The sequence below is a fragment of the Mustela erminea genome, chromosome 19 (genome assembly GCF_009829155.1).
Source record: "Mustela erminea isolate mMusErm1 chromosome 19, mMusErm1.Pri, whole genome shotgun sequence".
In the NCBI taxonomy this organism is placed as follows: Eukaryota; Metazoa; Chordata; class Mammalia; order Carnivora; family Mustelidae; genus Mustela; species Mustela erminea.
The window spans coordinates 30267593-30281389 of NC_045632.1; the positions used below are offsets into that span (position 1 = coordinate 30267593).

The 13797-nt window shown below is 39.8% G+C and overlaps 1 protein-coding gene across 3 annotated transcripts in view; it reads right to left on the bottom strand.

The window, feature by feature from the left end:
- Positions 1-13797, bottom strand: part of TOX3 (TOX high mobility group box family member 3) — a 111841-nt gene that overhangs the window by 23878 nt on the left and 74166 nt on the right. For 2 of the 3 annotated variants that reach the window (XM_032325403.1, XM_032325400.1), the window contains exons 2-3: positions 6159-6224; positions 1751-2005 (exon numbers count right to left, since the gene is read on the bottom strand). In XM_032325403.1, coding sequence (XP_032181294.1) covers positions 1751-2005; positions 6159-6203 — 300 coding nt within the window. In that variant the 5' untranslated portion in view covers positions 6204-6224. The remainder of the gene's footprint in view (positions 1-1750; positions 2006-6158; positions 6225-13797) is intronic. The other variant, XM_032325402.1, reaches the window with a different exon arrangement.

Here is a 13797-nt window from a genome sequence, read left to right on the forward strand (position 1 = left end):
ACTTCTCCTTTTAAAAATCAATGAAATAATTCAACTGCTTTAGTGATTAGCAATACATTACAAAAGAAGCATTAAAAATTGAGTCCTCTCTCCCAAGGCCAGTCCGTGAAAGCATTGTTCTTTAAGTGTATGTGAATATCATAATTATTTTATGATTCCATCTTTAGTTCTTTCCAATATAGTAAATTCAATTGACCATGAAATGAAATTTCATAGTCAAAATGCCTCCTTTACACTTTTTTATAGCAGCAATAACAGTTTTAGAGCGTTAAGGCAAGGTAATTCATCAGATGTTTAATTTAAAGGCAGATTCTTATATTATTAATAAATATTTACCAATTTAATAAAATACACATTTTAGCATGCATTATATGGTCTTTTAACTATTTCTGCAACTGAAATGAGCCTCGCTGAGCATCTGTGAATAATGGCGAACCCCGGTATACTCCCCTGGTGACTAAACACCCTTTTTATTTTCATGAGTTTCTGGGCACAGCACTACAAGGCTGATTGTAGAAGAACAGAGGACAGAACCCTCCATTCCAGTGTCAAAGGGACAGCAGTGTTAAGAAAGTCCACAGGAAACAATTATTTGCGATGGTGAGGGACGTTTATGAATACTTAATGACCATTTCCCGACTGTTTGCTGCATTCTTTTCTGACAAAAAAAAAAGTAAAAATAACAGCCCTGATGTTCAGCTCAAACACAAAAGATCACAAGCAAAGAAAATTATGTTGCCGCAATCCTATTTGGGAAAGTAATCTTATATCTCAGAGAGGACGCTGAATCTTTGCACCGTTAATCCACTATATATTTTGCAATCATCTGTTGTTATCTGGGGAATTAACAATGAAACCAATAAACATCACTGGCATGGTCCTAATGTGCAGAGAAATATGTAAACAAGAAATAGGATTTGTTTTTTGTTATACCAACACATCTGTTTCATTTTAGCAGGGTTAAAAAAAAAAAAAAAGCCCTATAAACCATTAATCTTGTTTTAAGACGTCTGCTTAATACCTCACCTAGATAGACACAAATGTATTATATATAGTATGATGGAAGAAAAAACCAATCCCAGCAGAAGACTTTAAAATACTTAAGCAGATTTACTCTGGTGATTGCTGACTATAATTGCACACTAAGAAAAACAGAACCAAAATTATTGCATTAGTGATTTTGGCTCTCTGGAGTGCCTTAGTCCATGTTTATGACAATAAATAACACAATTAGGTATATTTCACACAATAACCGACTCTATGTTTTCCTCTGCTGGCTATGAGCAATTACTCTTTTTCCCTTTCTCTGTATCACAGTTTGATATTTCATTTGAGGTAGGAGCAAATCATGTAGCATAAACATTATGTTATGATCCAACAAATGCAAAAGGCCTAGGTACCCGGTAAGGGCCTCCATTTCTAAAATCTCTCCTGGGCAAACTTCTGACTCAAGGACATCTCTGTGTTAGACCAAAGCCAAGGGAAGACTGCCTACTTCCCAACCAACGGATCAGACTTGTTGAAAATCATTTCAGATCAGAAAGATCTTGCTGGGTCATCCTCCTTCATGTGATCGTTAATAAACCCATAACCCTCTCGCCTCTGTTTAAATGGCACCAGGAAGAATAATCCTCAGGTCCTTCGGCAGATAGGCAGAAGCCCCTTTCAGAACGTGCATTCTCAGGTCTTTATCATGAGAAGTGTAAACAATTAAAAAAAAACACTTTCAGGCAATAAAGGTAGCACCTACCATATGCAACCCACTGCTATGAAGCACGCCATCTTGTTCCACGAGATTTCTTGAGATTGTAATGGAAGGAAGATCCAGGCTTTGAGGGGGAAACTGGGGTGTGAATTCACTTCCCTGGGAAGGCAGTGGATCACTGAGGCCTTGAAAGGGTAGAAGAACATCGGGCATGCCCAGGGCGGGGTCTGACTCTGGAGGAGGCGTGATAGGGGGGATCTCAAACTCCTCATCCCCAAGGCTTGGCGTATGGAATGTCTGCTAAAAGGAAACAAAATAGAGACATCTTCATATTCTCTTCCTACGTCTTATTTCTCCTTAGAGGGAAAAAGAAAGATGTTGCATGATAACACTGCATAGCTAGGCCAAATATTTATTTCTCAAATGAAAACATCTTAAACACAGATTTCCATATATAAAGTTTTGCTGATCGTTCTGATTAAAGATTTAAGTCTCATTATCATATGGTTTTAATGGAGTATCAGTATTAACAGTTTTTTAATGCGTACTTAATTAGCAACATCTGTCTTTGTTGTTAGTGAGAGCATCAGCGACATTAGACTTGGCTATATAACAAATTGCCACTTTATTGATATGTTAGCGAAACAGCTCAAACCACTTACATTATCCACATGCTTCATAAAATGCTGACGATTTTGTGGTGCGCACACACAACATTAATCCGGAAGTGAACATTACACATATTTACTTTCTGCCACAACATACAAAACACGTAATATTAAATTTGGGGTGTGCTTTTTTAATTTCCTTATTGGTCTACTCCCAAGCGCAGTGAAGGCTTCTATGGAAATTGTTACGGTTTATAATACAAAATTTTATATAAGGATTATCAGAGCATATATTAGAAGGTCCCAGGGCTTTTATTTAAACTATAAGGAGAGTTATTTTCTTTCATGATGATTTTAATATGTATCCATCAGAACACTTCTGGCAGTCTTCAACTTCGAAAGACTATCTATAGGAGTGCCTGGGGGGCACAGCTGGTTAATCATGAGTCTTGATCTCAGCTCAAGTCTTGATCTCGGGATTTTGAGTTCAAGCCCCATGTCGGGCTCCACTTAAAACAAAACAAACAAAAAAGACAAAACCAAACCAAAAAAGACTAGAGAATGAGCACAGAAATACACTGATACAGACGTACTGAATTGACTGAGGTTGCTCACTTATTCAGAAAAGTGTTATTTCTCAAGACCTAAGGAAATAATAACATTACACTCTTCATTGCTACTTCGAGTCTTAAAGATAGTGTTTGAAAACTGGGTATTTGGATGCAAACCAGGGCTGCCATGTTCTATCAAGCTAACCACCTTTCTTAAACTAGAACTTGGATTTGGTGGGGTTGGGGTGGAAGACTAATATCCAGGATATTCGTTTTGGCGGGGTGAAGGGGTCAGATATTTTTTGTTCCTAGCTCAGAAGATCAAAGGTATCATCCATTATAAGTGGCATTTTTTTTTTGAAGAATTAACTGATGCAAGGTAATTTGAATCTGAGACAATTGGTTTAGAGAACTAATTAAGAGCTACAAACCATCACTCCTCAAACTATTAATGACACTATAACTTAATAATCACTTGTGAGAAAATAGAAACAAACTCAAGGAAAAAAAAACCAAAACCATCCCACATATAGGATCTGTCCACTGTTAGTTCTATCTTCCCAGAAATAAAGAGGTCACAAGCTATGGGAGGCTACGGTGGCACAAGTGAACATCTTGAGGTCCCTAGCAGATTTGCTATATATGCAAAACGTGAGAGCATAAAAAGATATTTGAAAGCTAGGATGGAGTATGAGATTCTTTGACATACTTATTCTAGTCCTGACCCCCCCCCAAAAGATATCAATGTCTGCCTGTGGTACCCCGAGTTCTCAAACACAAAGGGATAGATTGGCCACAAACGTGGTTGGCTAATGAACATAGCCCTATAGCTGGCATTTGCCGTTACTTTGGCACTAATGTGGTCTAGTAACAGATGCAACTGTAATTTGTGACTCATTTGCTACCCCATTACTGCTTAATGAAATCTAACATATCACATTAACAATACGGATAAACACTCATTCTTGATATGTGGCATTTGGCTGTTTTCATTACCACTGTAATTAACACTTGAAATATTATTTCAATAAATATTTAAAGTACTTTAAAAATGGTCAGGGTAATCATGACACAGACAGAAAACATAAAGCAAATGTGTGAATTTCCAACTCGGAGTATCTGAGTCCCCGTGGTGTTATCTACAGGGCAGTATCTATGGGAAGGGAATTGGTTTCAGGCACAATTTCGACTTTCCAGCATTCAAACCTAAAGTCTGCCTGAATTACTTTGCACTCATTAAAATGTTAAAAAACCAAATAAATTTACTTTTAATGCAATGATTGGGAAATTAGGCACATGCTATAATGCGGTGCATTAACATTTACTTGGGCTTTCTTTTTTGTTCAAGAAAAGATGTACGGCAAAATCACTGTATAAGATTAGGTCTTAAACTCTAACGTAAAGCATGTCTTCTGCTAGGCGGTCAAAATTAAAGAGGCTTTTGTCTTTATTTTTGTTAAGGGACAGAGAGATGTCTTACGTGTAATACGTCCCTGTGGGGTAATTTAAAAAAAAATTAATTTTAAGGAAGACTCGGGTCCATTACTAGAGCATAACCCAGCAAAACAATATAATAAAACGACATTACCATAAATAACCAAAAAAATGCTAAGATCTTGAAACACTTTTAAAGAGAGGTAATATATGAACAATAAAGTTAAGCATTCCTTAGAGGAAAGAGAAGGTGCAAACACTGGGTATGTCTGAAAAGCTACAATAACTATGTATGGTCCCACCACCGACAAAAAAAGACAGACTTTTGCAGCCCTGCCGTATGACCGGTATCAGGTTCATCATTGAGAGCCAACATGATTCCTTCTCACAGATACGGACTCTTCAAGTGTTTACCTTGAACATGTTAAAATAGTATGTACATGGTTAAATACCATCTGTACTGAAATGTTCAAAACATTTGTTCCTTTTGATAAAAATGCAAATCCCGAGAACTGTTGTATCAACATATAACAGCCAATGTCTGACACGGTGAATTATCACAGCTGGAATTAAATTGTCTCTGAACAGCTGCTGGCAGTAGAGCTTTCATCAATGTTTGATTCAAATGTAGGGAAAAAAATCCTACAGAATGAAACATCATGTTGTCCTTACAGATGGGGTTTGTGTTCATTATCACAAACAACACAGCAGCTAGTGCCAGACAATATCCCTTATCTGGGCCGTCTTCTTGGTGAGAGAGAGGATGGTCACTGGGAAAAATGATTCATCTACGAATACCCTTAATTCTTGATTCCTCATTTTTTTCTACTAATTTCTCCAAGTTAATTTCTTTCATACCACTTGCTTCCCTGTACCGAGATCATTTACAAAGCCATTATGATTTTCATCCTCTGGGGTCAAGTTAGTTCAGTTTCCTATATTGAGAATGTATTTGGGAAAATGAAGACTTTTTATTATAGGAACCCCAGGAGGAAATGTCCCATTTGGACCACTTTCACCTGTGTGTTCTTGTTTTAAAAATCTGATATCTCACGGTTTGCCTTTTTTTTTTGGAAACTGTTTTCTTGATCTCGTCAAGATCGAGGTTTTTCTGGAGGGCCAGCCAGTGAGCACAGAAAACAGCTGCAGGGCATGTAGTAAAAACAGCAACAAGAAGACGTTTGATCCCTTTGTTCCAGTATGTTCTAGACAGACCCAGAGCCTACGTGGTGCTGCCTCTCAAGTCTGGCACCCAGTTTTTCCCCCCATGGCCAAGTCTTGGAACATATCCTTTCATTCATTCATTCTATCTATATTCACTGAACACCTACTAAGTGCCAGGCACTGTAATAGGCTGTGGGGACTCTAACGAGAAAACAAAACACTTGCTTCATATCACTCCCCTGAAGACCCAAGTAACCATAATACTACCCTGCCACATCCTTTCCCCAACCAGGGTATCTTAATGAAATTATCTCCAGAGCGCAGCCAAGTTGAAGTATTTTCTATTGAAAGTCACTTCCACCCTAAGTTTTAAAATCACCACTTGATTTGCTCAGATAGCCATTTGAGAAGATAGATTTTATGTACTTTCTTATGTATTCACTTTCGTTTGCATGAGCATTTCTTTCCATCAAGAGATGTGTGTGAATTACTAACGTTGGTAACAGCCTCTGGACAACTGATAGACTTGTCAGGTCATTTTCTTTTCCAAAAGGTTTTTCTCGTTTCTCCTCCAGAGTCGTTACCTTGCACCACATAAGAGAGATAAATTCGATACTTTGCTTTTTCCCTGCAAGCCTTTTAAACCATCTAAATGACACACAAAACATGAACAGACATATGAAGGCAGATACCTACCTCACTGGCTGCAAAGAAAGCACTGTTTGCCTCAGCCATGTTCATGTAATTATTGTTACTCCCGAACTGAAAGAAAACAGATTGTCTTATGTTAATATGCAGAAAAATAAAGAATCCTGATGGTTTCCTTAATACTCAGATGGGATTTGGCAAGAATGGTGGTGTCAAAAGATTTAAGAGTGGTTTTCCTCAGACCAAATGGGGCCTGGGACAGAGGCTCTGTGCTACGTGCTGTCGGCTGCTTCTCTCAGAAAAGAGAGCACGGAGTTAAGCTAACTTGAAAATTCTAGAAAATGGTGTTCCTCATCAAGACGGGCGGCGAAGGGAGACGATGGACAAACATTTGGCCAACTGGCCACGAGTGGGTGTGGCTTGCTGAACCGGCCTTTGTCAGAGAGCGGAAGGCAAAGTTCCCAAGAAAATCACCTTGACACATTTTTAGAGCATGTTGGGATTTCGCAGCGTACTTTTCAGGAACAGATGTCTCAAGTGTGAGGAGGTTAAAATGTGAAATAAAGGGAATAGAATTCAATTCTCGGGACTCAAATTCTATTTTCTTGTGAATGGGGTGTGGCATGAATATAAATAAATAATGAGACGAAAGAATTTTTTTTTTAATCTCCAAACAGAGTTGAAAACGATATCTGTGTCCATCAGAGCTGTTGAAAACAGTGATATTTAATCTCTCAATGTAACATTAAGTGCAAAGAGGTTTAAAAAATAAGCGGGATCCTATGAACACAGCAATTTTTATTTAATTCCCTAACACAATAGCCTATTCATACCATGACAAATAAGACTGTATCAGCATTTCAGACATAAGCTCTTTACTGCGACAGACCTGTTATCAAAATGTAAAACTTGGATTTTGCCAGAAATGTATTTTCAGGTTCAGATGGTGTAAGTAGGCACGTTTTGTTGCTTTAAACATTTCGTTATCAGTCTGGCAGTATGGAAACTCTCCATGAGCATAATTATTTGTTGCTATATTATTTTCATCATCTTTCCATGATGGAAAAATGCCCTTCTTCTTCTTTTTTTTTTTTTTTATAACGCGTATTGTTTCTGCCTTCAGTGCATCAAATAACACGCAGGTTTGGCCTCCAAAGGATGAAATGTATATGTCCATTCTCTAATGTAAACAGAGCTAGTTAATTACTTAAAAGCGTAAGTTTCCCAAGGAGGGAGAGGAGAAAGAGAGAGAAATACAGATACATGGACAGGTAAATGCAGAGAATAAATATAGACACGGAAGACCCACATAACCCTCCCCTCAACAATTCTAGGGGGCTCTCAGCCCCTGACTCAACCTGTAAGATCCGCGCACAGACGCGGGATTGACATGCTACACTTTATCATGTCAGGGATCCAAGAACTAAGCGGGATTTACACGAAAGGCTCTAATGGCTCCGGAATGCCACTCTGGTCTACGGAAGCAAAATCCCACCCTGGAAAACGACCCCTAAATACATACTTACACAATGAGCCCTCAGATTCATTTGGATAAACATCTTTATAAGGATTTCTGAAAGATGTATTTGTTAGCACTTAAGAAAGACCTTTATCTGGTTTCTCTGAAGGCATGTGATACCAAAAACATGAGGGGATGCTTTCACCCACGTCCACTTGTCTCCAGACTCACAAAGGCGTCTACGTGAACTATGCACAGTTTGTTGTGTGTCCACTGTATTTCAACACAGGGGTTTAAAAACAATTTTAAGACTAAGAAAAGTACATATGGGAGCAGGTACCCGTGCACTGCCGCCCCCCTCCCCAGACACCGACATCTTTCCCCCATTTTTCTACAATGTTAGTTATATGCAAGAAAAAGCATAGGTTTCTGTCTTGGAATTTTCCATGAGTTAATGATGCTAGGATAAAATCTCAAGGCCTCCCTTCCGAACGTTCTTTTTGGGTATTTTCTGAGAACCTGGGTCATGACGTAAATTCCAGGCACCCATCCCGCCTCCCCAGATCGCCAGGCAGCCTGCATCCCAGCTTTAACGTTATTTAAATGTAGGTTTTGCTGGGGAATTAGAAATCCATTTAAGGAAAGCAGCTCATTATCAGAGAGTAATTTTTTTTTTTAAGATTAAACTCACTTATTATCTAATAGCACCTAAAACAACAAAGAAAAATAAAATGGCTATTAAACTAAGGGCCTAAACAATTCAAAAAACAAATTAAGCTTAGAGTGAAGTAAGAACTGGGTTAGAAATCCTCTTCTGAACAGTTAGTCTGCGAATGTAATTACTGAAGAAACTACAGCTAATCAGCTGTGAATTGTATCCATTAATTAGTATTTGCCCTGGAGAAATGAGAAAAATCAGTAACAACGCTGGCTCCGCGGTGTGCTGATGAGCCACAGGCCCGCCGCGCTGCGTTTAGTCAAGCAGGTGGCTCCAGTGGTCCACGTAATTTGAAAAGCTCTCACCTGAAGTACGGGGCTGGAATTACAAAGCACTCCTTGCATATCTTTTGTATCTATATAAGGCCTTAATTAATGGCTTTTAATTTGGAAACCCTTGGCGATCAGGCAGGAACAGTTATAAATCATTTCAAATAGAAGCGAAGGTTTTCCGTTCAGTGTGGGGTTAAAAAAAAAAAAAATACCTCCCCTACAAAGATGCCGCAAATATTGACTTAGGCGGGGAACGAACGGCTTCTCTCTCTCTCTTGCACAGGTGGCTGGGCCCCTGGTTCAGCGTGGTAGAGTAGCTTAACAGACAGAGGGTACCCAGTTAAATTTGGTTTTCAAATGAAGAACTTCAAGTGTAAGTATGTACCATGCACTATTTGGGATATACTTATACTTTAAAAAAAGTGTTCTCTATCTGCGATTCAACTATAACAGGCCACTCTGTATTTTTACTTGCTAAATTTGGCCACTCTACAGTGTGGTTACACTGATCAGGGTGAAAGGGATGCCACTTTCCATCTGATTTGCCTTATCTGGTAACACTAGCTTAATTTAATTTGTTTCATTTTAAAATGTGACCTATGAGTCCTCCTCTACTCGTTTTGTGTATGAACAGATCTGATTCTGAGAGAAAAAGTGATCCTTTGGGGCAGATCTCTAATATAATGACCTCGGAACAATTAACTTTAACTGAATTGTGTACAATTAAATTTACTTTATGTTCTAAGAGACAGCGACATCGGTAAACACAATATATTACAAAAAACCCCTAGGTCCATGAGGGAAGGGGCCTTTACTGCATTCACTACTGTCTCCCCCCAAAATCAACAACAATGCCCAGCATATTATAAACATTCCAATGTTTGTTGGAAGGCTATTTAGAAAGATTGATCACAATTTTTTTTTAACTTCAGTGTCTCATAATCACACATCTTGACTGGAGCAATTTCATCATTTTTTTATGATGATATTGAGACAATAATGATAGTAATAATAATAATTACCATGAGAAACCCTCTACATACATTACTTCCTTTAACTTCCCCAAGTGTGACTAAATGCAATTTGTTTACCCCAGCACAAGTTAGGAAAAAAAGTCATTATTATCCCTATTTAATAGGTAAACAGACTGAGGCTTCTAAAGGTCAATGGCCAAAATCATAGATGTAAGCATAGGAGTCTGGCATCCCTCTTGCCTCATAGTATGTATCACTTATGTTCCAAGGGCCACAAAACCTTGACTATTTCACTCAATCATCAATTCAAGGTTAAGACTCCATTTTCATCAGTTTTACTCAGGGCCAGAATTTCCTGGGAGGTACTTCCAGGCACCTCATTCTGGAAAAATGCTCCTGAAGGAAAGAATTCCAAGGCTCTTAAGTTTGAGAAAGGCTGCAGACCACTGTCCCTCTTTGATGAGCCACAGTGTCCACCACACCAGGTTCAATGTTCTGAGAAGTCCTGCAGCTTATTCATTCAACAAACATTTACTTACGCACCTCCTGTGTGCAAGGCATCGGCCACAAAATGGTGAGGAAGGTGACAAAGTTCCTATCCGGATGAAGCTTATATTTTTCTTTAAGTGGGGGATGGTAAACCCTCCCCCTTTCCCCAAATTTGCCATGGGATGCTGCTTTTGCATTCCCCCACAACAGTCTGTGGGAACACTCTGCGAAACCTTGTTCCAAAGCCTTTACTGACAATACTCTTTTATTTTCCCTGAATCCTTACCAAAGCTAATATCCTCATTTTGTACCACAGTAAATTTCACGCATTTTGTGAATCACCTGAGTAAGAATTTCTAAAAATTATGCATTCCGGGTCATTTAATTGGCTGATTTCCAAACTTTCTAGATAGTAGCTGTTCAGGGATATTCCTTGGAAGATCCCTAACTCAACCAATATAAGGTTTTATAATGTGATTTCAGGAGTCAAAACAAAATATTTCAAATAAACTAAATGAACATCGGGTGAAACGGAGTTACCTGAGGCAAAGAGCGTATAAAAACATTGTGAAAGAGAGTCCAATTCCAGTGGTTTCCAAGGGCTTCTATATTGGGGGAAATGGTCACTACAAGGCAGGGGCATTTATGAAGTACACTGGGGAAGATCGGTCCTTTCCACTTTGATAGGCTCTAATAGATGTGATCCCCAAAGATATAATCCCCAAAGATATAATTATAAAGCAGAACTAAATTACTCTGCCTGTCGAACTTCTGTATCTTAATAATTTCACAAAAGAACATCTTCATTGTACCTGGAGGTAGATTTGCTTTGGCTGCTTGATGAATAATTACAGCTTCGGCAAATACAATTTATGAAGGACATCAATTAAAAGGGAGCATTGCAGGATTTCTAAAAAAATTTATTAGAAACCATCGTGTTCATGGCCTGTCTCCCCATGTGAAGTGCCAAAGTAAATTAATGGAGATTGTTAATTCTAGCTTGTCCAGCAAAAGGCCTGGAAGAAAGTAGAGCAGCACAGACAAAAACCCATCTGTAATCACAAGACAAAATACTCCAGCCCGATGAGTCCACACAGCATCATTTCCCCTGAAATTATTTTGATGCCCATGTGAAGAATTGTATGGGCTTCTAATAAAGCGGCATTAACTACCGGGTATCAAACAGCTAAATGGCACAAACGTAATCCTTTAAAAAAAAAAAAAAAAAGATAATTCTTCGAATTCTCTTTTCTTTTTTCCCCATTACATCTGTTAGCAAACACCATCCAATGTGATGCCTTAGTAAGGATGTCGGTCAAGTTGCTTACCCAAACAAACTGTGCCATCGTGGCTCCAGAGGGCCAAGCATGGTCACATGAAGGGAAGGGCAGAATCCCGCTCACTCGCATAGTTCACGCACTCTCAAAAGCTCAGCTACCTACCCCCGTGGAAAAGAACTTTCCCCAGATAACCAAATTTTCACCATTTCCAGCAGCGGTCGTCTGTCTCAAGGTAGACAGCCCCAAAGAGTGAACACAACAAGTCCAGTAGGACAGATGACAATAAATACCGGCGATTACCAGGTGCACCTGCAATCAAGACGGTCTACACCAAAGGTTATGGACGAGACCACAGCCTGGACACAAAACACTGCCAACAATGGACTAGGAGGTATAATGAGTGGGTGATGATACACAGACGTGCGCAAACACGTCTGCTAATTATGTATATACAGTTAAATACAGAGAGAGGCTGATGTACACACATATGTATAATTATACACATGCATATACATATGCATACATATATTAACAGGTTCAAATATAAAGCAAGAATTTTTTAAGAAAATAAACTTTCAAAAATATTATTTGCCTTTTCCATATGCTAAAAACTCCTAGATAATTATCTCCCGAGTGCCAGACTCATCTATCCAACTGCCTACAGCATTTGCATTTGGATGTCAATAGGCAGGCTCGATCCTATGCACGAAAAACTGAATTCCTCATCTTCTCCCCAAACCCGCTCCACCCACAGCCATCCCCATCTCCTCTGATGGGGAGATGACTCACTTCCGGTGACTCAGGCCACAATGCATCCTTGAATCCACTCTTTCTGCCTGCCCCCCATCAAATCATCAAAGATGCCGTTGGCTCATCTTTCCGGTTATGGCCCCACGGCTGGCCACTTTGTCACCCAGGCCCAAGCCACCCACCCCCTCGTGGGCCACAGCGGTCACCTCCCAGCTGGTCCTGCCTTCTCTAACATGCTGCCCATCAGTGTATTCTCAGCACAGAGCCGAAGAGATCCCTTGAAAACCGAAGTCAGAGCCCATCTCTCCTCTGCGCAGCATTTCCAATGGCTTCCTCCTCCCTCAGGGAAGAAGCCAAGACCTCACGAGGGCTCCCCGTTTCTTCTCTGACCCTTGGACAATGTTCTCCCCCTTGCTTATCCTACCTTAACCCTGTTGGCTTCCCTGTTGTTCCTGCAGGCCCCCAGACACATTCTGACCTCAGGGCCTTTGTACCAGCTGCTTCCTCTACCTGAGCCAGCATCCCCAGCAAGGTCCCCAGCAACGTCCTCATGCCTCTCTCCCTTCCCGTCGTTTGGAGGCTTTTCTCAGATGTCATACTCTGACTACGCTATCCAACGTCTTTGCGGCTCTCCTCCTCCACCACCACTTTCTATCCCTCTTTCCCGTCTTGTTCTTTTCTGCAACACTTTTCCACGTCACATGTTTATTGTCTTTCTCCCCCAACAAGAAGTAACTGTAATGAGGATAACCACGCGTTGCACTGTTCGCGCTGATGTCTCGGTGCCAAGGAGAGAGCTTGATAAATAGTAGGTGTTCAACAAATCTGCACTGAATGAACCAACAAAGAAATTAATTTCCAGATGGGAAATGCTGGTATGCAGAACTGCTCTCCAGGCTCTGGTCTAAGCACCTGAAATTCAAGCCAAAGGAGAAACCAGGCATCGATCCCCACAGGTTCCAGCAATAAGCACACCTAGGCGAAAAAAGGAGAAACAAGAAAGATTTCTATATTCTAATAAAATTAATATTTTAAACAGTAGATATACTGAGCTTGAAAAAAAAATGCTTTGTTCTAGAAAATGCACCAACCCTTTTATAGAGAAGATATAGAGGCCTGGGTGGGTGGGGTTGGGGTGTGAAGTGGAGGTGGCTGAAAACACTGCAGGGAATCACACTGATTTGGGTCTGCAGGCGGAGAATCCAGAGAAGAAAAAGCCAATAACCTAACATCAAAGGGGCAAGAATCTTCAGTATTAAATACTTAGTAATAAATAGGACAGTTGATTTTTTTTTTTCTGATTTAAAATACTCTGTTTTTTAAAAAATGTTTGCTTTATTGGCTAGGTCAGAGTTTCTCAAACTCTGGGCGCCAGGGAACGCCAACTGACCAGGCTGAGATTCCCTAAAGTTTACTATATCAGCATCTCTAGGTGGCAGGGCCCCATGAATCTGTATGTTTAACCAGCTTCTCAAGAATTCCAGGACACACTAATATTTGAAAATGACTAGCCTCATTCCTTTTAGACAAATATGGATTTTTTTTTTTTTTTAATAAACCTTTCCAGACATCTGATGATGATCTCATGGAAATGTTGATGGGGCATGAGCTGTTCTGTTTAGAGCAACAAAGGCTCGGCTCAATTATTTCCAATATCTTCTTACGTCCTCACTTACAGGAAAATGGAACCAGCCACGATGGGACCATTGGCCCCTCTCCCAACCCTCATGCGCAGAAGAAAGGAT